This window comes from Phaseolus vulgaris, chromosome 9 (genome assembly GCF_051622355.1).
Source record: "Phaseolus vulgaris cultivar YP4 chromosome 9, ASM5162235v1, whole genome shotgun sequence".
NCBI lineage: Eukaryota > Viridiplantae > Streptophyta > Magnoliopsida > Fabales > Fabaceae > Phaseolus > Phaseolus vulgaris.
The window spans coordinates 35,168,514-35,195,320 of record NC_143506.1 but is presented as its reverse complement, the minus strand read 5'-3'; the positions used below and the strand labels follow the sequence as shown (position 1 = coordinate 35,195,320).

General features: G+C 26.8%; 1 protein-coding gene across 5 annotated transcripts; it reads left to right on the top strand.

Annotated features, from left to right (window-relative positions):
• Positions 1-396: 396 nt before the first annotated feature.
• LOC137820889 (putative receptor-like protein kinase At5g18500) lies at positions 397-5,394 on the top strand. 5 transcript variants are annotated; one of them, XM_068625196.1, is made up of 8 exons: positions 397-938; positions 1,666-2,332; positions 2,464-2,568; positions 2,748-2,870; positions 2,974-3,144; positions 3,897-4,026; positions 4,465-4,677; positions 4,924-5,394. In XM_068625196.1, the coding sequence occupies exons 2-8, from the start codon at positions 1,686-1,688 to the stop codon at positions 5,038-5,040; spliced, it is 1,506 nt and encodes a 501-aa protein (XP_068481297.1). In that variant the 5' UTR covers positions 397-938; positions 1,666-1,685; the 3' UTR covers positions 5,041-5,394. The 5 variants fall into 5 exon arrangements, with proteins under 5 accessions (XP_068481297.1, XP_090151434.1, XP_068481298.1 ...); XM_068625197.1 differs by having other exon boundaries at positions 448-1,000; XM_068625198.1 differs by lacking the exon at positions 397-938 and adding an exon at positions 1,306-1,491.
• The last annotated feature ends 21,413 nt before the right edge of the window (positions 5,395-26,807 follow it).

Below are 26,807 nucleotides of genomic sequence, written 5' to 3'. Positions count from 1 at the left end.
AGTTAAAGAGATAAAAGAAAAGTAAAAATAATGAAAAATGAGATAACTTTAAGATGATTTGGTAAAGGAAAAACAAAGAAAATAAATGTTATAACTGATAAAAATATTGTAAATAAAAGATGTAAAATAAAGAAAAATATTTTTATAATTATACAAAAATTGTATTTTTTTTTTACATCCAAATAAAAGTCAGTATATTGATAATATTATTTTAGAAATTTAATAAAATAACTTTTTTTAATTTAGTATGTGTGATTATTTAAAAAGTGCTATAAAAAATTAACATAGTATTAATTTATTAATCAATTTATAGAATATTGATAGATAGAGTAATAATTGTACGTGCGAAAGCGTGCCAAAATCGATTATGAGAAGAATAATAAATACAAATAAAATATGATGAAGAGAAATGACAAAGATATGAACAGGAAGAAAGGGACTGAAAACAGGAGAGGGAAGAAATTTGAAGAAACAGCAAAGAAAAATTTCCATTTTGATGCCTTATCTTTTACTGTATGTAATGTGAGTCATGTCACTTCCCATCACCTACCATTGATAATTCCATGCCTTCTTATTAGCCCCACCATTTGCCTCTCCTCAGAATTTCATGTGCCTATTGTGTTCTCCAACTCCCTCCAACTTCACCACAGGGTCTGGTTAGTGCCTTTGCTGTGACCTCCTCCTTCATTTGGTCCAGTGAGGGGAGGGGGTCCCAGAAGTTCCATTTCAGAAGCAGACACCCTTTTGATCATTTGAGAAAACCCAGAAAGCAAAATCTCACATTGGTAGGATTTTTGACAATGGATGTGATGTTTTAGTGCTGCAATGGCTTCACACCCAAAAGGGTATTGGGAGCATAGAAGATCTAGTGCTTAACTTGCTTCAGGGTCTGAAAAGGAGCTGGGGATAAATCTGTCAAGGATTTGCGTTGTGAACGGGTATCATCATTGATCCTTTTCAGCTCCCAAGAGTAGATTGTTGCCTCATTTTCACATAATAAGTAAGAAAATTGTTGCAATGTTGATGGTAACAACCAAGGAGATGTTTACAAAAGATGGTTCCTTTCTTGTTGTTTTCTCATTGGCTCTCTTGCAACTTGACTCAATTATTTTGGCTCTGCTGAATTTTGAAATTTTATTTGGCTTGTCTTCCCGAGTACCAAGAGAACAAAGTCCGGTCCTTCTCGCTTACTTTGTTTTCAGTGTTGTAAAAAAACATTTTTCTTTGTTTGTTTTTATGCTCTTTTGGCTTCTTACGATTTTGTATTTTGCAATAAGTTTGAAATCAAAAACTTTTCTCCGCTTCATATGTGCTTCATTTAATAGGGATGTGAATACTACACCAAAATGCAGCCTTTGTTTTTCCAAAATTTTCCGCATTTATTTTTTTCTGGGAAATGAGCTCCTGTTAGAATGTAACCAGTTTTTTTCCCCCAGTTACTTGTGTATATGGTGGCAAAGATAGTTCACTTTGTTGCTGACATTTTTTAAGGTGGATGTGCAATTAACTTTCTCAAATCTGATGTATGATTTGCGGAATCTAGTTGAACAATTTGGTGTCATCACTCGTATCCATTGCTAGTGTAATCAAAATTTTTATTTTTTGCTACTTGATTTTCTGTGTGCATCCTAGTGCCCTCATATATTTTAACTCTGACTCGTGCAGATTTGTTTGGCAGCAGCAAAATGGCATCTGATCTGAATTCGGGGTTGTCCAAGAAAACTTTTGTTTTTGGTTTGAAAGTGTGGGTACTAATGGGAATAATAGTTGGGTTATTCATCGTAATCATTCTTGTGGTGCTATCCACATGTCTCACTTTAAGAAAGAAGTTCAGAAAGGTCAATGGCAAGCTTCCACTTAGCCATGTGCTAGCTCTTTCAGAAGAGATAAAAGAAATCAGAGTTGATCAGGTTTCAGCAAATAATCATCCTCAGAATGGTACTTTTATGAGTCTGAATGACAAATTTGGTGAAGGGGAGACTGAAAAGGTTTTGAACCAAACACAGAATGGGGACAATAGTAGTCAATCAGGCTCATTTAATCATTTAGAGAAAGATGCTAATGGCTCTCAATCAGGCGAAGAAAGTGTTGCTAAGGGAATATCTTCTTATAGGTCTTCTTTGCATCCTATAACCGCACCATCCCCTTTGTCTGGTCTGCCTGAATTCTCACAGCTTGGCTGGGGTCACTGGTTTACATTAAGGGACCTAGAACTTGCTACAAACAGATTTTCAAAAGAAAATGTTATTGGGGAAGGTGGATATGGAATTGTTTATCGAGGTCAATTAATCAATGGGAGTCCTGTGGCCATCAAGAAGCTTCTCAATAATTTGTAAGTTCTGTCATTAGCTTGTTATGTTGCATTGCAGCCATTATGTTTATATAATGTCATCTTCCGTGTTTTGTTAGAACATCTGCTGATGCAGGTTGTTTATCTCATAACTGTTGATATCCATCATGCAGAGGACAAGCTGAAAAGGAATTCAGGGTGGAGGTTGAGGCCATTGGTCATGTGCGGCATAAGAACTTAGTTCGACTTTTGGGCTACTGCATTGAAGGCACTCATAGGTAATGTCTCCATTATTCTGGTTTACAAATCTATTAGTTGTTTGAACAATTAAGGCCAGAAGTTTTTTCTAGGATGAAATTTCTTGGTAATTGACATTTATGTCTATAGTAGTACAGTTTGCATTTTCCTATTCATGTTAAGTACTGCTTTATGTTATTTGTAGATTTTATTGAATCAGGTTGTTGATTTATGAGTACGTTAACAATGGCAATTTAGAGCAGTGGCTTCACGGGGCCATGCGGCAGCTTGGCTTTCTTACTTGGGATGCTCGGATAAAAATTCTGCTTGGAACAGCCAAAGCGTATGCCCATTTGTTCCTGAAAACAAATTACTCTACTAATTGTCTTCAGCTTCATTTTCTTTTAGGGGTATGACTTTCCTTTTGATCTCTGATTATCTTGTAGGCTGGCTTATTTGCATGAGGCAATTGAGCCAAAAGTTGTGCATAGAGATATTAAGTCGAGCAATATTCTAATTGATGAGGACTTTAATGCCAAAATATCTGACTTTGGGCTGGCTAAGTTACTTGGTGCTGGAAAAAGTCATATTACAACCAGAGTAATGGGTACTTTTGGGTAAGCTTCTTGTTTGTTTCTGTGTAAAAGTTAGTTTCTTTATAAATCTTTAGTTAGGCATAGTTTTGTACACAACACAAGTAAGCATGATCTATTCTTGTTGTTATATTTTACCCTGAAAATTGAGCAATTATATTATTAACTTTTTATGGGATCTTGTCTGAAGGTTTGGATTTACATTCCAGGAATGTCAAAATGGGCATGTAACATTTTAAATGATGTAAGCTATCAAACATGGACATACAATATTTTCAGAAATATCATTCCTGGAGATTTATTCCCAAGAATGTGGCATCATTTCTCGAAGCAAGCACAATCTTTGGCTTAATTTTGCTCAGTGATCTTATGCATGGAGTCTAATCATGATTAGAAAATATACATTCCGTATACATAAATTAGTCCATTTTGCGTAAAAAAATCATGAAGGTTCTGTCATAACATAGCAGATAATCATTTACACACAAATTGTCATAGTCTAGTATATGTGCTTGCATTTCATTTTTCAGATATGTTGCTCCAGAATATGTCAATTCTGGCTTGCTGAACAAAGAGAATAATTAAGTGTTTCATTTTGCTTAAAAATTTATGACAAGCACCTCAAATTTTCAGTTCCACCATCTCACAACACATATCATTTGCACTCTAAATTTGACTAATTTGATTATTTTTTTTCTTCTTTGCACATGATATTATAGAAACTGAAACTGCCTCTAACATATTCTTCTTTTCTTGTTTTCGTTGCATTTTCCCAGATATGTAGCTCCAGAATATGCCAATTCTGGCTTGCTAAATGAGAAGAGTGATGTTTACAGCTTTGGGGTATTGCTTCTTGAAGCAATTACAGGAAGAGATCCCGTGGATTATAGCCGACCAGCAGCCGAGGTATGTACATTCAGTCTCTTTACTTTTATACAGAGTAGTTTGTTTTTGATAGAATGTGGGATTAAGTTTAACTCAATCCTACAAAATCAGTTATTACAATATGTATTTGTAGATTATAGTTTGATCATATTTAGTTGATATGGGGTCTTCCACAGCTTTTAAGTTGAGTAGCATTGATATTGATTCCCTTAACATATAACTGATTCCAAAATAAAACTCAGTCATAGATTTTATGTTGGATTAATTGATTGACTAATTGCCAAAGGAGCACTAATATGTTTTAACAGGAATTGTGTTTTTGAAAGAATGAAATACATAGAAAATATCGAATGGAACAGACAAGGACTTCATTCATTTCACAATCTTCTTTCTATTCCAACAGTTTTGACTCTTCATAGTCATTGGACTTTCCTTAACACCATCATGTCGATTTTGTAGGTAAATTTGGTGGACTGGCTGAAGATGATGGTAGGTTTTCGACGCTCAGAAGAGGTGTTGGATCCCAACATCGAGACTAGGCCATCGACAAGTGCCCTTAAACGAGCCCTCTTGACTGCTTTGAGGTGTGTTGATCCAGATGCTGAAAAAAGACCAAGGATGAGCCAAGTTGTCCGCATGCTTGAATCAGAGGAATATCCTATACCTCGAGAGGTTTGTTTGAGTTCTGATTCTCACCTTCAACTTCCAATTTGGTTCTGTTACATCAACAACATGTGAAAAGGCTAAACAAAACAAAAGGGAAAGTGTGCATGCAGGGATCACAAAGAGAATGAAAAACAAAAGCAAAAAGCGACATCTATTTTGGGACCCCTTTGACTCTTTGAACTCATCACATTTTAAAGTTTACATCTTTGTCTGAAGTGTGTTGTTTCTCAAACATTGTGAATGACATTTCAGGATCGAAGACGGCGGAAGAGTCAGGCAGGAAACATGGAGGTGGAGACTCATTCTGATACAGATAAGAGTGAGAATGCAGATTTCAAGTCCAATGGCAGAAGGAACCAATGTGTGTAGTAGATCTCAAAGAATTTATGGAATGAAGAAAACAAGTTAAGTGGGAAATTTTGCACTCTTTTGAGGTTTGTAAGAGTTCTGATGGCTGCCACTTTATGCATGAAAAACATGGAGCAGGAAGCAGCTACTTTGGAATGGTTTATATACCTATTTGTTGTTATAGTTAGTTGTAGATGTTAGGTTGTAGATTATTGTGTATGGATGTGGGATTGAACAGCTCCCTTGCACTAATGGTGGTGTGTACAGTTTCATTACTCTTCTTTTCTTTTGTCCTTTCATTTGTTTCATTGTCATGGAGGAAAAGCTGCACTTGCTTTCTGGAAGATCAGAAAAACATAAGCTGCTTCTTCATAATTGCTTTTTCTTCCCTTCTCTTTTCTTTTTCTTTTGGTAAAGGGAGAGGAGTTATGGAATTTCTTTCCTCAAAATCATTTACATTATAGGGTTGGAGAGTTTTTTTACATGTTAAAAAGTAAACTTTTGGAAAATATTATATAAGACAAGTCTAAAAAATTAATTTATGTATAACTTATAAAGAAGTTTATTCTATTTTTCTTCTCTTAAAAAGTATTTGAAAGGAAACTTAATAAAACACATAAAAAAATTAATATTTATTTGATAATTGTGTTCTATCCTACAATCCAATAAATATTAATATTTTAATTATTTATAGAAATTCATAATTTTGTTAATTTTGAAAAAAAATTCTTACTTTTTTTTTTGTGTTTTGCGTGTATTTTTATTAAAGAGTTTTTTTTTATTGCAAATATTAATATTTGTTGTGATTGTATTTTAGGGTTGATTGTCAAAATATAGAACTCTAAACAAAATTATTAATTTGTCTACCTTTTAAGCTAATTTAAATATGTAATATCTCTCATTTATTCTATTATGTTGTCTTTTACACTAAATCCTTCAAAGATATGAAATGGATTTAAAATTTACTACAATTAAATTAGACTAATATTGTATTTGCTTGATGATTTAAAGTGATGTTAACACTTTTAATCACTCTTAATTTGATCTTAGTGATTTTTTTTTAATTTTTAATCATTCTGCTTAATTTAATATTAGTGATTTATAGATTTTTTCATTGTAAAATGAATAATTACAAAATAAATTAAAGTCAAACAGGATAACTTTAACAAAATTGTTAAGCTAGATGAAAAAACATGAATGTAAGGTCATTGGATTTCATCTTTTCTCATTTTATGGCAACTTCATCATGCTCCATATCAATTTTAATCTGCATTTATCATCGTTTGAAAATTTTCCAAAATTGTCTTTATTCCAGATTTGAAAATCTAGAATTTAATAAGTATAATTTAAAATAAAAAAATACATTGGAAAAAAAAATGGGAACACAAAATTGAAAATGCATTGCAAATAAGAATTTCTAGAATTCAAAAATGTATTATAGAAATCCAAATCCAGAATATTTCCAGAGAAAGGGTTCTGAAAAGTAATTTTTTTATCCACATCCTCTTTTTATTTAAAGATTATTTTCATCATTTATAAGGGTATTTTCGTCATTTTAATAGAAAATTCGGTGCAATTTGGAATTGATATGGTGCAGATAGAATTTGGCTCATTTTATTTGTTTGGACTAGTCATCTAGGTTTTTTGGTCTTTTTCTTGGACCGCTTGCCAAGTTTAGTCACATCTTTTTGGGTTTATCTTCCTACACCTCTATAATTTATCTAATATATAAAATGATCAATTCTTTGTGTTATAACATTTTATAACTATATTATGAAATACGTAATTTGATATTGATTTATATTACTTAATAAAAATCATATTCTAAATTGTGTAATCGTGTTTTGAATTAAGTAATTTGACATACTGTTATAAATTACATTATTCATAATCATATTCTTAATTATATAATCTTTGTTATCAATTACACAATTCAAAATTATCTAAAATACATTTTAGATTATATAATATAAAATAGTAATATTCTGAATTACTTAATTCAAAACTATATTATGGACTAAGTAATATGAAAATAGATAATCTTGTTGCAAATTACATAATTTAAGATATTATTATAGATTACTTGATTCAAAACCATATTTTGAATTGGATAATTATACAATCTGGTAGTGTTATAGATTACATAATAAAAATAGTATTTCAGATTATACAATATAAAATTATATAATTTGAATATTTTATATTTCATAATTTAAAACACATTTAAGATATATTATGATAATAAGAGTTAGTAGGCTTGTGTATTATTTAAAATACATTTCGGATATATTATGATAATGTGAGTTAGTAAACTTGTATACTATGTAGATAAGAGAGATAAAAAAATATATAGAAGTGGAGGGAGAAAAACCCCATATTTTGAGTCTATGGGCTTTCATATGTGACTGTTTCTTCCTGCACCTCCATACCTTATTCTCTCACCTCCATATATTTTCAAATTTCCAAAAATGCCTTTCTATATTATTCCAAATTACATAATCTGGAAGTCATTTTTCAAATTTGTAATTAGTTTCTGGATTACATAATTCGGAAGCCTTTTTTCATATGCATAATTAATTTTTGAATTACATAATCCAGAAGTCTTATTTACCTTCCGGATTATGTAATCTGGAAGTCTTTTTTCAAATGAGTTTTCGGATTACATAATCCGGAAACTACTATATGAGAATGACATAAGAAGGATAAAAATGTATTTTCATGTTGTATATGGAGGTGGCAGAAGAAGATATGGAGGTGCAGGAAGAAACAGTCTTCATATGTTGGTATTTATGTGTGTCTTGATCCAATTTTTTTGAAGGTTGTTTCTTTTTGAACTTTCATAACTTCTCCTAGGATCCCACAGATAAGGTGAAAAGACTGTTTTGTCTTAAAAAAATAAATTTTGAATTCAACAATCCAGAAATATTTTTTTTTTCTATTTATATCTCTTGAATTATAAAAAATGTATTTCCAGATCCAGAATACTTTTCGGATCTAACAGTCCAAAATATTTTATTTTCTTAAAAAAAAAATACATTATGGATTACAGAATTCATAAGGTATTATTGGATCCAAAAATATCTAAAAATACCTTCTAGATTCTATAATCTAAAAATATCTTATAGAAATTCATTTTAAAACTCATAATGTATTTTTTAGAAAAACTCATTCTAAAATATATAATCTGAAAATGCCTTCCAAATTTTATAATTTAGAGTTTTTCCCAATCACTCATTTTAAAATAAAAATATATTAATAGAATAAAAAATATTTTTAATATTTTAAGAAATATGAGGGTGTCACAAGTAGCTACAAGTAGCTATGTAGCTATGAAGACAGTGGAAGAAAGAACTTTAGAATGTATTTTTGAAGTAGAGTAAGTTCTATATTAAATTTAGGTCTTTTTCTTCCTCTATCCTACACCACTTCTTACTCCCAAAATATTATGTTTCATTAATTATTTTATATTACTTTGCAAGTATGATATTTTGATTATAAAGTGTGTACTTTTAAAAAGCTAAGTTTATCTGAAAAAAAATTCATAATTATTTATTTTATAATTATTGTTTATTGTTTCACTATATCCATTAATCACACTATCTAAAAATTATGGTAAAAGATAATTTAAATATATTTTTTTTCTTAAATTTTTTTAAATTTAATAGATTTTAAGTCGGAACAATTATATTTACACATTTTGAAAATATAATATAGTGTGTCTAAAAAACTGTTTTTCGAAATAGGTATCTTCAATAAATAAAACTCATCTGGAAAGTGTTTTAGAATACCTCGTTCTCAGCATATTTAAAATATGATTAGGGTTTTGATAATTTAAAAGGAAAAATAGCTAAACAGAAAAACACACATGCAAAAGTTAATTAGTTTAAAAAATTTGAAAATTATGATTAGATTTTCCTGTTGAAGTAAAAAACAATCAGATATTATTACAAGGTGGATTTTAAGTTTAACTCAATCTCATAAAACTAGTTTATATTGTAAGGTTTGCACTAACTTATATACAATGGAATATCCTAATCTTTAGTCGATGTGGGATCTCCAACACACCCCTCACGACGAGAGTGACAACTTGTACGTGGGATAACATATTATGGGTGGTCCGATAACGGTCTGATAGCGGGTGACCTAATAAACCAACAAACACTCGCTATAATAGGTTCGAAATGACTCTGATACCATATAACAAAGTGGACTTTAAGCCTAACTCAACCCATAAAACCGGCTCATGAGGTGAGGTTTGCACCCATTTATATACAATGAAATGTCCTAATTGCAAAAAGTTGCACTAGTTAAGAAAAAAATACACGTCCTTTTAATGTTGAATTAATCTTAATAATATTATAACTTTTCTTTTATATAATTTTTATTTTTTATAAACAAAATTTAATAAAAGTTTAGACAAAAGGGCTTTTGAAGCACAAATGTTATAACAATCGAATATAAAAAACAAAAAGAAATATAAATTTTGATATTGAAACTTATAGTAGCCTAGTGTGCTACCATCCCTATCTACACGTGTTATCAATTATGGAGAGACTTGAGCTCAATGATGTAGTTTGAACGCGAGGTTGATGCCCTACACGTGTAGGACCATGTACTAAAAGTTAAGGATTTGTTTGGTGAGTGGGGTGACCAATACCATTATTATAGACCAAGAAAAAAGTCTTAGTACAAAATAATGTGAAGTCAAGTACTATCACTTACGTTTGGATGGGGGAGTTTACAAAGAAAGAAAAGGAAGAACTTAATTATTTTACTTTTAGTCAATGTTTAAATATTTCAACTAAAACAAAATATAAAAGAAGATAATATCATGAACCTTCTAATAATCATCTCTTATTTTCCAAAATAATAATAATTGTAAGTTTTAAATTTTCTAAAAGGTTTATGATAAAAAAATTCTAAAATTTTGAAAGTGTTACCTAAACTGGCCAAACACAACCCTAAAGAAAAGGACATGCTCAATTTAATAAGGGAGGGCTTGAATAGATTGGGCAGGGTTAATGAAGGACATGGGGAAAATCCTATTTACCAATTTTCTTAGGACAATTTTTTATACCAAGTGACAAATTCAAAAAACTAGTGCAATGACAATGAAATCAAGAAAATTTTACCATTTATTTTGTCTAGACTATATAACCAAAACATATAAATGCATATAAATAATAGTTTCTAGTGGATCAATTTTCTAAACAAAGTTATTTTTATCAAATTATAAAAAAAAAACTTCCTAGATCAAACCTAAGTTAATTAATCATATTCTTAATGGATAATATGGCTATAACCAAGACTAACTTTCTAGTAAGGTTATAAAATTATTTGAAACTGAATTTAGTATATAAAATTAACTTTTAATTAATATTTGTGTTAACATATATTTTATTTTAGTCATATGTTTAAATTGTGTAAGATACACCATAAAAAAAATCATTAAATAGAAATTAATTTTAGAGATAAAAAATAATTAGTTGTTATATTGATTAAATTAGATATTATTTTAGAGAATAAAAAACATAATTGGTATCTAAATTAGTTTCTATAATTGATAAATATAGTTTTTAAATTGATATCTAATTATCAATAAAATATTGATAAAATATCGAATCTAAATAATTTGTAGCTAAAATATTGGTAGCTAATTATATACCCATTTAAAAATTACTTCAGATACCAATAATTTTTGTAGTATCTAATTTAGTCAACATAACAATTAATTATTTTTGTCTCTAAAATTGGTTTTTATTTAACGATTTTATAGTAACAATAGGTTCAATAATACATTTAATTTCAAATGTGAAATTAAATATTTATATAACATTTTAATCATATTCCTAAATCATATTTAATAACTAACTTGAGTGCATATTCTAAAGGATGTGATGGAATATATGTGAATGTTTGAATTTGTGCACTCACATGTACAAAGGACTTCTAACTTAATCTAAATCTTAAATTTTAAATTCAAAAGTGTCCTTCACGAGAGTGAGTTTTCAATCTCTTCACAATGATGATTTGTTGCCACTAACTCATGATATTTACTCTAAATAGTTCTCCATATTTTCTGTTTTCGATTATCTAATAAATCACTTAATGAAAGTAGACTCTCTTTCCATCAACCTCTCCAAAAATATTTTAATGTCTAAGTGAATGTTTGGATGTGCATCTAAGTAACCAAAATTTGTGAAAAAATTAGTCAATTTGATTGTATGACTTGACTTAGTCATTGTAATAGGTATCTCATTTCATCATATTAGGAACTATCATGAAAAATGTGACATATATAAGGAACACATAATTTAACAAGTGGTAAAAATAACAAGTAGGTTAGAGGCACATAAATGACTTATACACCCATTTAATATGGATCAATAACTCATTGACTTTGAGTTTGTTAGTGCCAATTTATAACTGTGTAGGGCAATGTCTAAAAAAAAGAAAAAGAAAAAAAGAAGGGTCAATCTAAGTAGAATAAAAATTGTAGCCTAATATTTTTTGTAATGTTTTTGACATATGCATTAAAGAGAGGTAAGTTGAGAAGACTGGATTTTGGAAGTTGAGGTGGAGGAAAGTGATGTAAGGAATCATTTATAATGATATTTCAACTACCAGATGATAGAGTTTATAAAACCGATAAGGCTCTTGGGCTATTTGGATCACGTGAATCCATATGACGTGTGTTTGATGTTGAAACAAATTTCTTTTGTAGGATTACTACGAATAACTTTTTATAAAAACGTTAAAATATCTCTTAAATACTCTTATTTATTATTTTTTGTCATTAATGATAAAAAAAGAGTATATGAAATATGTTTACATAAATTAAATTAAATGAAAGAAACAACACTTTGAATTTGTGCAAAACAATATGATTAGTTTCCATTTGTAAGAAAGTATCCTTAACATAATCTTCCTTTAACATGAAATTTTGTTTATATAGAGACAAGTTTAGCATCATTTAAATAAATTAGTTGTTGGTTATGTATATGATTAATTTGATGATAGGTAGTAAATAGTTTGGAGTTTGGTCTTTAGGTTTAGGTTTTGTAAGAAGAAAGAGATAGAGAGGAGGAAGAATTGTAGGACAAAGATGAGGTCCACATTAGGAAAGAGGCAATGTCTTTGATAGCAAGCACATGAGGTGCCAACCATTGGGCTTGGGGACCACAAATAGAGTACCATATTACACACACAACACACTATTTTGCTTCCATTCTCAATGGCTTTGGCTTGGGTACAATATTTATGTATTTGTACAAACCCCACCTTCCATTCAATCACTTATTGACACAATGACACTTAGCTTTGTCTTTGGGTTTGGGTGGGTGGGGACTACCAATCCTAACTCACTAAAGCCTTCCATTCAAAGGGAACCACAACCATCATATGTTGAATTTATATATGTGTGTAAGTATATTTGTGTGTATTAGAGGGAAAGAACCATCTAAATTATAAATAATATTTGGCATGGGTTGACACACACTCTTGATCTTAACTTGGTTGAGCTTTTCTAATCCAAAGAGAGGTGTGAGGATGGATTTAGTTTTACATTACATTCACTCTTATATTATTCAAATTTTTATGGATCTCATATATAAAGTTTACATTAATTTAAAATAATTAATATCTTATTTATGTATATCAAAATTAATATAATTTATACTTTAAAAATATATGAAAATAACTTATTTTAGTCATTATTATTGTTTTTGTTTATTGTTATAAGGTTTGGCATAAATAATCTAGACATTGTATAACTATAATTCAAAATAAAATACTATTTAAAAAATAATTTAATAATAATTAATTTTAGAGATAAAAAATAATTAATCAATAAATAAGTTAGATACTATATAAACTAAAAAAATTACTGTGATATGTAAAATAATTTTTATTATTAATAAAAATTTATAAAATAGTTTTTAAATTGATATTTAAGAGATTTTAATTATTAATTATTTAAAATTTTAAATTAAATTATTATTTAAAACTATAGACAAACATATTATTGATATATTTTTACCCATTATGTTTCCATCAGTAATTTTTATTTATCGATAAATTTTTGACATTATGAATGGTAAAACTATTTTTTTTTACACAATCATATCCAATCCAATATTAAAACTCTTATTACTTTATCATTCATTTATTTATTGGATCCAATACCTATTATTGTAAAAAAATTATAATTAATAATCAAGTCAATTCTTTTTAGTTAAACTTCAACATTTCCATTATAACTTGACTTTTGTTATTGGATATATAGTGTAATAATTTTCTCCTAACAACAAAATTTTTCCATTTAGAATCTACTTTAATTCTAATACTAATTATTGAAAATGTTATCTACAAATTATTGAGTCCAATATTAATTTCGTAGTTGAGGTCTTACTTTGTATTTATTACAGTGTAAGTAAATATGACCACCTAACCTGAAATTAGGAATATAATTTACTCGAACTTTTGAGTTTATTTTTTTAATTATATTACACTTGATTTTTTTTTTAAAATTAACGAGATTTTGATATTGAGAATTAAATGCATGTTTTCACTACATGTCCTTGTTATCAATTCATCATTAAAAAAATATAATAAATTCTAATTATAAAATTTACATAATTTGAATATTAACAATTATTTTTATTTTTTTCACTTTTTTATAAAAGTGTTTTAAGCTAGAGTTGTTCTACAAAATATTTTAGATTTGTCTAGCAATTTTGGGCTATAAAAGAAGTTAACCAATTTTTAGATCTTGTTTTTATACTTTCTTTTATAGGATTTGGTGATTGTGGATTTAGGGTTTTTGTTTAGCTTTTTTCTTCTTAATCTTTGTAACTCAAGGTTTTTTTTATATGGATTGATGGATTATATTTATTAAATTTGATAGGTGAATATTGAGTGAGATTATGAGGTAGTAAATATTTTGGTTAATTATATTTTTCGTCATGTATTGTAATATGAGATTGATTTCTGTTTTTGGTCTAAACTTTAGACCATTCATGTACTTGCTTGTAATATGAAAATCATTAGGATGTATCATTTTGTATGCAGAATTAATTTAATTCAAGGTTCAATTCCATCAATCCATTGGAAGTAGTTATAATGAGCATGTGTTTGCAATTAAAATAATAATGAATTTTGAAAAAAATTAACATTTTTTTTAATAAAACTAAGAATCATTTCACATATACAAAAGCATCCATTCCAATCATTTCCATATTATAGGTACTTGAATGGTTTAAAATTTGAACCGAGGACAAAAATTAATTACATGTTATGTAACATCCTGAAAATGCATTTAACTATTACAATACAGGTTCTACATATTTCTATAAAAACTTAGAGTTTTTTTTTTAAAATTCTTAATACATGATTAGGACTTGTAGAAATAAAAATATTTACAAATCCATTGCTCGTAGTACAATCATCGCATTTCAGACACAACTAGAAAAACAAGGGTAAACTAATGTGAAGAACTTCTATAGCATAATTCATGCAAAAAGAACCAATTAGACTAATAATTTATGAACATTTCTTTAAATGTTTCATATAAAATTTCAATACTAATACCATCTTTCATATAGACCACACATGAATCTATTTTCAATCACAATCATTATATTTCATTTCAATCTCACTTCGTCTTCCAGAAGACTTATTAAGTATGTTCCTACCAGAGACTAACACATGATCCAAAGATTACCAGCGAATCTAAGAGAAAGGATCAGGGTAAGTTCAAACATCCAATACTGAATATCTACAGCGGGACCCGGTGTGTATGAACTCCCTCTCAGCTTCTCACCACCTGATATCTTAGTCTATATGACTTAGATCATCAGTGAAGTTAGATGATCTTTGTTAAACATAGTCTTTTCATACTTAATGCCATCAAACAACAACTCATACATTATCCCAAATGTATGACATCAGTTTCATACCATTTTCATTATTCATAAATAATACATATCATTCAATAACATAACATTTAAAAAATTATACCATTCATGAACTTTTCCAACATAAAAAATAATATTTAACTTTCAAACTATCGAAATATAATATTTATACATGTTCACACAACATAAAATCAAACATTTTTATCAACTAACATCACTGCAAGAGAAATTGAAACTTGGGATCACGTCTCCTCCACATTTAAATCTTCTAACCTAGGGTACCATTGAAAATTAAAGTGAGTTTCTCTTACCTGAAATTTCACTGATGGAAATTCTACCTCAAACAGGAAAAACACTCCAAAATTTAGGAACCTATAGCAAGTTATCTAAATATTATCAAATTTTAGTATGAGCTTAATCAAGTTGAGAGAAACACTTTTCTCAACTGGCCCCACTAATATTAATGACTAAATCATAGAGAAAAACAGATAGTAAGAGAACTTTAGAATAAAATAAACTTACTTTGTTTAAAAATCTGATCGGTAGAAATGTAGCAGCATGATTTCTCAGCTACTGTAGAGTGTAATCAAATTTTAAAATATATGAGGAATGAAAGAGAAATTGAAGAAAGAAAAAAGAGATATTAATGGAGAGATAGTGTTCACGGAATTACATGTTATAGTAGCGAAAAAAAACATATTTAACTTTAAATATTTTTATAAACCTTTTCTTCATGCCATTTTCTTTTATTCCTTAATAAAATAGAACATCCCCTTTTAACAAAAGGAATCAATCATAATTGAACCCTAAAGGTGATCAAATATATTATTGTAAAATGTAAAATGACTATACCTTTACCCAAAACCTTCACTTTTGCACAAAGAGTTTGATTAATGCACTAGAAACAAACAAAAATGACAAAATCAAAATCTTAATAACTTCCAAATCTATGCACTACCAATCTTTCTTTCTTTTATTTTTTTAATCCTGCCACTGGTGCTTATATTATTCTCAATTGGAGACCATGTCCCAATTTGACAATTTCATATTCCATTCTCAAATTGTAACTCACTATAAAAATCAATTACTCTCCTTTTCAAAATAATAATAATTTACAACATACTGATTAAAACTACTTAATTAATATAAATTTAAATATATATATATATATATTAATTACTTTTGTATCTCATTTTCAATATAAATCACATTGTATTATTTATTCTTAATTATATGTAGGGGTATAGTTAAAAATATAATTTACAAAATTAAAAAGAGTACACTTTTAGAAAAAAAATAAAAAACTAAAGTGAACAAAAAGTATTATGGTACATATGGTGAGTAATCGCATCTGCTTTTAAACCCTTTTTCTCAATTATCTCTTCCACTGTTCTTGCACATGCATGAACCAAATCACAAATGAAATTTTGGAGTGGTTCCTGATTTTGTGCAAACCCAAAAAGTTGAAGAAACTTGTCTGGAATCATTCCTGGTGCAATCAACACTTGATTGGAGGTAAATTTTAATAATAAGATATTTTGTCTTTCAGAAATATATTTTTTTAAGTTATTTAAGAGGCTAAAATTAACTTTGAAATGGATAAAAAATAAACTTACATACAAAACCCTAAGTACGGTTATGTTGATGATGTTGTTTAGTTATGGATATGTCTGTTTAAATTTTTCTTTTGAAAAAAATGTTTTTTTTTCGTAAAATAATCAGTTATGAAGTAAGAAAAAAAGAGTAAATGAGATAGATGAGAATTTTTTCTTAGAAAATACGGAAAATGTGATTATGATTTTTATTCAATAAAATTATTCTTAAAAATTCTTTAGCGTGTTATAATATTTTTCTCAATTCTCTTATTTTAATAAATGCATTTTTAGAAAGTTACTCCCTCCTTTTTTTTGGTATGATTTCAATGTAATTGGTTACCCAATTGGCATGCATAACGAGAATATCGACATAGAAGCTATCACGTATTTATATAAGTGAGATTGTTAGGTTATATGAAGTACTAGCTAACATTGTATCTTATAAAGATTGTGAAGATTTTGACAAATGTTATCAGAAACTTTGTAAACTAGTTTAAACTAACTTATCATTAGTCATCGGAAGATTATTTTTAGGATTTTATTTGATCATTTGGGTAATTGGGATGTCATTTTTTTTTTGGTGGAGTTCACTTACAGCAACGACTAAACAAGTTTTAGAATGATACCATATGAAGCTTTATACAACACAAAATTGCAGAACACCTTTTGTTGCTATAAAAATGGGGAGAGCATATTTGTTAAATAAAAGTTGTTACACGAGACCACTAAGAAGGTCAAATTAATACATGAGGGAACGAATACCTCTTTGAATGGACAAAAGTCTTATGCAAAATAAGCATCTTTGGAGTTTTCTAGGGGAGAACATGTATTCCTTAGAGTTTCACCCTACATTTGTGTAAGAAAGGTTATCAAGTCAATGAAGTTGACTTCTAAGTTCTTTGGATCCATCACATTATCAGGAAAATAGGTCCAACAACTTATGAAATTGCCCTTCCTTTTCTTTTGGCATGTCTTTCATAATTGAGGAAGTATATACATAACCCATTGTTGAAAATTTGGGCAAAAGCCTATGAACCCTCATCATAATCGCAACTCACATGGTACAAGTTACTCATATCCTATGTAGAAAAAGGACAACCACAAGGCAACCACTTGTATTAGGTTTTAAATTTTGTGCTAAGATTACATTTAGCTTTTCCTTGACGATGAAGAGTTCAACATCGAAGGTGGATGCTCCTCCACCTCCTTCTACTCTGATTCGCATCTAACTTTCATGTCTCACTACCACCACTGCCTCCACATCTTGAAAGAGGTTTTATAAGTTTTGATTTTAAGATGTAACACCTCAAATATTTCCTACAGTAGACTATAAACCCCTTAAAGGGTCTTATAAATCTTATAGTAATTCTAATATAAACTTAACCATATACATCATATATGTATATATAAATTCAAATCTTTACGAGAGGGAGAACAAAATATAATAAAAGTATGTATTCTTTTGCCGCTTTTGCACCTGTACGCATATATGTTTGTGTACATAGTATAGTCATCTATTGTTGGAGAATTTGAAGGTTTCATATACACATTTTCCAAATTATGTTTCAAGTAAGTGAAAAATTCTAAACATCTATTACCCAAGAATGGAGTTATGAAAAAAACATTGAGAAGTTGAGAACATATTCAAGACTCGTTTAAAGAGTTTGAAAGAGTAGAGTAAGATGAAATAAATCAATTCGATTGTACATTATGCAATGAGCATCCCATGTATGTACTAATATCTGTAATATATACTTTAGTAAACGTCTAACTATATTGTGTTTTTCTTTTAAGAGTTTTTAAATTTTAATGATCAATTTTTGATTCAATGCTTTCATCTTTATAAACATGCATTTACATATTATTTAACTACAATTTTACATAGGAAGGGTACATGTGAGCAAAATTCAGGGTAGAGTGCCTTATTCCCCTGAACGTAATAGAGTTCTCCACTACATTTATATTCCAACAGTCTCTCAAAAATTAGGTGCATCCATTTTATTTTCCTTTAAATTGATATTTGTTTTGTATGTGTCAAAAAAAGAAGATAGGAAGGTGATATATAAATATTATATAAATAAAATTGCATCAAAACAATAACTGAATAAAACAATTTATTTTTGTTTTTAAAATAATTTTGAATGAAACACTGCGTCAAAATCGATGAATAGTATAGCAAAACATGTAAAGTACAGTAAAAATCAATGAAAATTACAGTAAAACTAGTAAACTCACAGTACTGTAATTTCAGAAATTTGAAATATGTTTTTACTCTTTTTCTTTCTTCTCCTTATATTTCTCAGTGTTTTCCTGTGTTAAGATTGCAACTCATATCCTTATTTATAAGGTGTTTTGTAAAAATTGCTTATGCTTCCATTTGAATTGCTTAGTGTGGAATTTAATTAGATCTTATTAGTTAGTTTTTTATTTACCTAATTGTGAAGTTGAGATGACATGGTAAAAGCTAATGTGGCATGGTGAAATGATTTAAAAAGTTTTCTACATCAATAAATTTTATTTTTAAATTTATCTTCTCTTTTAAAAAGAATAAGTAAAATCTGATATAACATAGTACAATGATGAGAAATGAGATCAATTACCTACAAAGCTTATTTTATCTCTTAAGAGAGAAGTCCCTTCTATTAATCGTTATACATATTTGTAATTTTATATTTCAAACAAAAACTTTTGTTCTTATTCCATTATTATTTTTTACTTCTATAGTAATAATAATGTAACTATTACACAAATTTGTATTTATATAAAACATAAACCATTATATATATATATATATATATACTAATTATAGGTGGCGTGATTGATTAACTATCATTTTTTATTTATTTCTTTTATCATATTTTTCCCACACGTTCAAGATTTTTGGTAAATTTAATAGATTCAATATCATTTTTCTTCATATGAACTTCAACCTTTTATCATTAAAAATGCTTTTGAATCATTGTCTTGATAGTCAAAATCTTTTCTAATTATATTATTTAGAAATCCTTTTGAGTTTGTATTTTGAAAATCATTTCAAGTTTTTCAAAAAAGTATTTTTAAGAGAATACTAATCACATCAAACAATAAAAATAATTAATTATTATTTGATTAAATTAGAGATCATTTTATAAACTAAAACAACTATGGGTATCTAAGGTAGTTTCTATTATTAATAAAAAATTATAAAATGGTTTCAAAATTGGTATCTAACCATTAACTACCAAAGTTTTAACTATTTACTATTTTATATTCTAAATTAGTCTATATTAGTCTTTTAGAAAATAATTTAGAATCTAAAATATTAGTCTCTAAAACTTAAGTAACAAATTTACATACAAATTTAGAAATCATTTTATAAATTTTTATAACACTTTAGATATGAATATTTTTTAGTCTCTAAATTAGTATCTAATTTAGATAATATAGTAACTAATTATTTTTGTTTCTAAAATTGATTACTATATTTTCTTGTAGTGTTCCTTTAATTTGAAAATACACCACTTTTGATTTCAAATGTATTTTTAGCAAAAATGTTAGGTATAATAATTTTAAAAAACAAATTTAAAGTTTGAGAAAAAATAATGATTTTTTTAAAAAGAGTAAAACCATATTTTAATTTTTTTAATGAGACAAAAACATGCTTTGCCCACAAAACAAAATCTTACTTGTGAAATGGAATCCACCTCCTTGATGTGAATTTGGTTGAACCCTAATATGCCATCACCTTTTTTTGCTTAGTCAAAAAGTTGGATTAATTTTACTTTGATGCTTTTCCCGAATCACGATTGTGTAATGAGAGAAAAAACGTGGTTGACATTGAGTTTTGTGGAAAAGAAGTCAAAAAGTGAGCAGTAAAAATGAAGGAAAATTGTTAGAAGCATTAATGGTGGCTGTCCAAACACAACGAACAACGACAAACAAACACTCACAATCAAAAGTTCCATATTCGTGTGCCATCATCTTACACAAATTCTATCTTCCTCTTCATTTCTTTCCATCTCCAACAATACTTCACAATAATTATCAATAAATACAATTTATATGTATATTATGAATGAGTATATTCAGAGTTTAAATAAAAATAAATAAATAAAAATAAGAAGACAAATAAAAGAATATTATTTAAAAGGAATGAATGATTAAATGTCAAATATCAAATCATATTGATCTATTTGCATATAATGTCCATAATAAAACTTGGTGATAATTACACACCAATACTTTTTCTTAAGTTGACCTATTTTGGATGTTTTTATTGACTTTTACTTCAGTTTTAGGAAGATGTCTCAATTTCTTACATGTTTGTACTTATTATTCGTTTTTACTTAATGATTCATCTTTATCTTTTTAACCCAAACTTAATTATCAAATAATTTTTTTTTAAAAAACTATCAGTCAGGATAATATTCGTTGTTAAGATGGCTAGGCATGACTCACGAGCTTCTTGATAATCTTTTGAAAAAGATTCAAAACAATTTTACAATGTTAAATTATGAGAAACAATTTTACAATGTCAAATCATGAATAATAATTTTAAAAGTAACATCACTACAAGAAAAACGCGAATTACATTCCTTCAGCAACCCTTTAGCAACCAAAGAAAATTTAACCACTACACCAAACAAATTCTTTAGTTTTATTATGATTTTTATTATACTTATTATTATTATTAATATTAATATTAATAATACTAACAATATTAACAATATTAATAATACTAACAATATTAACAATATTAATAATACTAACAATATTAACAATATTAATAATACTAACAATATTAACAATATTAATAATACTAACAATATTAATAATACTAACAATATTAACATATGAATCACATTTAATTTATCTATAATCTACTTGAATCTAAACATAATTTATTATATTATCTATTAGTATGAATCACATTTAATATATGTCATACTCATAGTCATCATATTACCTATTACATTAAAATCAACTATCATACTAATTATTATTTTACGATCATATTGACTTAATTAAGTTCATTATAGGTAGTTGGTTTTATTTGTGTGTTATAGTAAAGAATATTGTCAACAAACAATATTATCTTTTAACTTAGAATGATGACTTTTACATTAACTATTAATTAAATCTCTAATACAGATTACTAGTTAGCTTATCATTATAGTTTAAACTATATTAATTATTCCATAAATCTATGTAAAAAGTTGTTACTAAATAACCTTTTCTACTAATATATAAATCATAATGACAAAGTGATTAAATAACTTATAATTTAAAATATTTTAAAAATTATACATTATATCAATTTTAATCTATGTAAGTAAATATTTGAAAATAAGATTTTTTTTATCGACAAAGAATAAAAAAAATTAAAGGAAACATTTTAAGGATATTTCAATCCTTATACAAGAATCTCAAATCAGAAAAGAAGTGTAAGATACAAGCACCTATATAGCCATCTAACAAAAACTTCACAACTACCTATAATAACCTATATTTGAAAATAAGATATCAAATAATTTTATATTAATATATATATATAATATAAAAGTAAATTTAAATTTAACCATGAGTTTTAAAAAATTAATGATTAAATAAAAATATATATTAATCAATATATATGTATTTATAGTATTAAAGTTATATTAATATTATATAATTTCTTCCTTTTTCTCTCTATCTATCTATATCCGGATAAAAGTAATATTACTCCAGTCAAATAAAACTACTATACACACACAATAAATATCTAAATGTATATTTATATCAAAATTAATATTAATTATATGAATATAATATTGATAATATGAATAATATAAATATAATATTAATAATATGAATATAATTTATTTTATTATTATTAATATAAATTATATTAATATGTATAAATTATATTAACATGTATAAATTATATTAACATGTATAAGTATAATAAAAATGATAATATGACTAAAGAATTTGTTTGGTCTAGTGATCAATGCTTCTTTGGTCACTGCAAAGACTTGGATTCGAATCCTAGTTGGTTTTGCTAGGTGGAGATATTTTCCGTATGAGAAAATTTATTGGTGCTTTTTCAGCATTTATGAATAGGTTGTATAGTGATGATTAACATAAACCGTGAAAGATAAGAGATATTCTTTATTTAATGTTTATGTAAAAACAGGTGAAGTCAATTACAATTAAAGTCTTACCCTTTGAAATAAGAAGAGAGTTAGAATATGACTAAATCTATTATAACTTTTTAATATAACGATAAATACTAATCTAATAATTGATGTCATAATAAAGATTATGAATTCAATTTTTTAAAAATATTATAATTCTTTATGTGATGATAAATATTCAATTTAACAATTCATATCATAATAAAATTAAGAATTTAACTTCTAAAATAAAATGTTATAATTTTGATGTAATCATAATCAATATTATTATTACTAAAAAATTATTAAATAGAAATTAATTTTAGAGACAAAATATAATTAGTTTCTAGATTTATAAACTAGTTTCTAAATTGATATCTAATTTGCTACCAATGTTTTAGCTATCAATCTTAGAATATAAATTAGTTGGTAGTTAAAACCTTGGAAACTAATTAGATACCAATTTAGAAACTAATTTATAAATTTTATTAATAATAGAAACTACTTTAGACACCAATAATTTTGTAATCTCGAAAATATTATCTAATTTAGTTAATATCATGATATTTCTGATATCTAAAATTGGTTTATATTCAATGATTTTCTTGCAAAGTAATTTTTCTAATTTTGCGAAAAGGGAATCTAACTTGGTTATGAGATTATCTTTTCTAGCTTACTTTGACATTGATTGTTATGTTACTAAGAGATTTGATTGTTTTAAAATGAGGAATGATATATTGATACTCTGCTCTACTATACAACCTCTAATTGATGATATAAAAAATGATATTTTTATTATTTCATAAAAAAATGAAATTTTAGAAAGAAAAAAAAAATTATATACGGAAGCAAGATTGTCAATGTATTTTTTTATTTTAAAATAAGTGAAAAGCTCAAACAAGGAGTTCAAAAGTTCTATGAATGAAAGTTTAAGAGAGATATCATATAATTTTTCTCTCCGATCAGGTATTGATATTTGAGTGTCAATATTTGAATACTTTAATCACTCTCTTAAAAAATGCACTCAAGTTAGAACAACTCATGTTGATAGAAACATTATTTTCTTTTTATTTAATGAGTATGTTATTATAAGTTGTGGTTTCCATTATGTTTAATATGAAGTGTGGTGTTTATGAAAAATAAAAATAAGATAGGATAAATAATAGTGTAGATATAGGTGATTTAATATGAATCGGTTATTATCAAAAGGGTAAAATTATGTTTGTAATATCATATAAATACTAAGTTACTTTGCAGAATTACACAATTTTACAATTACTAATAATCCTAATCATAATTATAAATATAGTACTGTTACATTTGTAAATATTTATGTAAATACCAAGTTACTTATTACATAATTATAAAATTCCATATTTTCACTTGTAACCTTAATGAAACATTCAAATTGCCAACATTAAAAAGATAATTCAAGCATCTCTCATACCTTAAAGATGATGAAAAACAATAAACATACATTTAATGCTACAGGAAAAGTTTCTCTCTCTTGATGGAATTTAAAGAAAAATAAGTAAAGAATAGCCCAAATCTCCATCATGCTACATAGTAGTTTTTTTGGGACAACCTATATGTATAGTCTCTCATGTCTTTTATCTAATCAAGTCATAAAAGTGTATCCTTTAGGTTGGGAATACTTTGATTATTGTTTGATAAAGTCAATAAAAGTGACATATGAAATAATACTTTTGTATTAGATCAAGATTTAATAGTTATCAAGAACTAGACAAATTTCAATGTAATGAGAGAAATAAATTTCAATGTGTTAAGAGAAATAAATATAAAAATTGTTGTACCTTTATTCTATTATTGTTTTTAAAAAGTATATAGAAAAATATAATTTATGAGTCAAGGTTAAGGATAATTTAAATATATTTTTTTTTTTAATTTCACTAAGTCATCTACTTACTGTTATTATGGTATGGTATTAATGGTCAGTTTACAAGGATGTTAATATTCCTATTTTATAGCTACTAGTAATTATAATTTTATTATTTATATTTTATTATGTTCAATCAGTTTCTATAATCTTTGTCTTCTGTTATTTCCTTCAACTAGTTTCAACAACTGATACGTATATTAAAAACAAAACTGTGACGGACTCACGAAACAGACAATATTTCAAATGCAGTGATTGATTCTAACAATACTATCAGAATGAAATTGAGATCAGAATCATAGCATATATAAGTGAATATACATTTTATCTTATAATTTTATAAAGATGACTTAAACTTCAACCGAACTTGCCTTATAAATTCATTAAAATTGAAATTATTGTTTTTTCAAAGTACAAGATAATGAGTTAGAAAATGTTATAATTGGAAGGTGACATGACCCTTTGAGGAATAAAAATTGGGCTAGACTTTGAAGGAGTGGACAGGAACAGAAAGATTCATGGAAAGTGTTGGACATGTATAGTTTTTGGATGATAGAAGATTGGAAGAACAAATGCTTTTGCATGGACACTGTTTGTTGTAATGACAATTTTCGACTTTCACGTGAGACGTTGAGTTTGCAGTGTTAATAGTAGCACACACATTGAGGAATAGCAGAGAGAGACCTTGCATTTCATTTGTCAGAGAACAAAAACAGAATATATAAGTGAACTGTCACTTAAAACCCAATAATTTTATTATTATTCTCATAAAGAATCAAAGAAAAAGTTTGCTTTTAGGAGATATAATGATTTCTGATAACTATAGTAAGTTTTGCACATACTATAAGGACATTTTAAAAAAAATTTAGAGTCAATTATATATTTTATCATTTAATTATTATTATTATTAGTTTATCATCTAAGTTAATTTTCACGTATTTTATTATTATTTTTTTAAAATTGACTAGTAAAAGGCATAAAAATTGAATACTTAAAATGTATTAAACAAACTAGAATGGTAAAATTAATAAAATAATGGGAGTTAAATAATAAGATGTATAATTAATTTTAAAATATATAACATGTTGAAGAACTTTTTTTTACTATGTAATGATGAAACTATGTATCTCAAAAAGAGAAATAAGAGTAATGGCATGTCTTTATGATTAGTAAATAATATATTTTATTAGAAACAAACAAACTAAAATAGATAATAATTTTAAAATTAAGGATTTTTTTAAAATAAATTATTTAATGTAAAGCACATTTTTATATTTATTAACATGATTTTTCAAAATTTAAAATTAAATTATAAAATAAGTTTTCAATTCAAAATGTAATACCCAAAAAATATCCTCTACACTATACTATAAACCCATATATTATTAAAAGAAATGTTTTTTTATAAAAGATATGCACAAAACTTATAATAATTTAAAATACAAGGTATTACACAATTTATTGAAAAAATATCCAATTTGATATATAAAAGATTGAGACATTGACTTATAAGTCAATGAATAATATTTTCGTCATGTATTTAAGCTCTTTTTTTAGTAAACTTTTAACAAACGTTCATATATTATACACTTAAATACACATAAATGTCAATGTATAATGACTCTCACTCTTATCTTGTTGTCCCGTGAAACACAATAAAAATAAGCTTAAATATATGTAAATAGGATTTTTAAATAATTTATTATTTTGTATTTAAGTTATTCTAATTTATAAAATGTTGTTCACTATTTCATTTCATACAAACCCTTCCCTCTTCCCTGTTAGCAAAAATTAAGGAAGAAACAATAAAAAAACTCAAAGAAACATAAATGAACCACACCAGTAATAATTTCATTCCACACAAACATTTAATGTCAGGGGAAGTCAAGCAAGAGTGATATGCTTTCTCCCCTTCTTTTATATTTTGAGTCCCAATTTTTTGAATTGTTTTTTTTTTTAATTATTAAAAAAAACTGTCAACAAACTTTATTATTTTGTTTTCTATTTAGTGAATCTTTTACTTCATTATTCAACTGTTCTTTGTGGGTTCAATATCTATTTTTAGAGAAAAATTATTATTTCTGACAACACAGTGAGTGCATTTGCCGTAAAGTAGTCATCAACATCCATGATCAGACCAAAGATGGACAGTCGAAATGTCAGGAATATATGTAATTTGAATATTAATAATAGACTATTGCATTACACTTTTGTGCGCATCTTGAGTCTGCGAGCCAACAATTTTTCT

What these genes read in the sequence shown, in the direction of transcription:
- LOC137820889 (XM_068625196.1), top strand. Translation starts at nt 1,686, where the DNA reads ATGGCATCTGATCTGAATTCGGGGTTGTCCAAGAAAACTTTTGTTTTT. An exon ending in TGCATTGAAGGCACTCATAG is followed by an intron (nt 2,569 to 2,747) that starts GTAATGTCTCCA and finishes TTATTGAATCAG; the next exon opens with GTTGTTGATTTATGAGTACG. An exon ending in AATATCCTATACCTCGAGAG is followed by an intron (nt 4,678 to 4,923) that starts GTTTGTTTGAGT and finishes ATGACATTTCAG; the next exon opens with GATCGAAGACGGCGGAAGAG.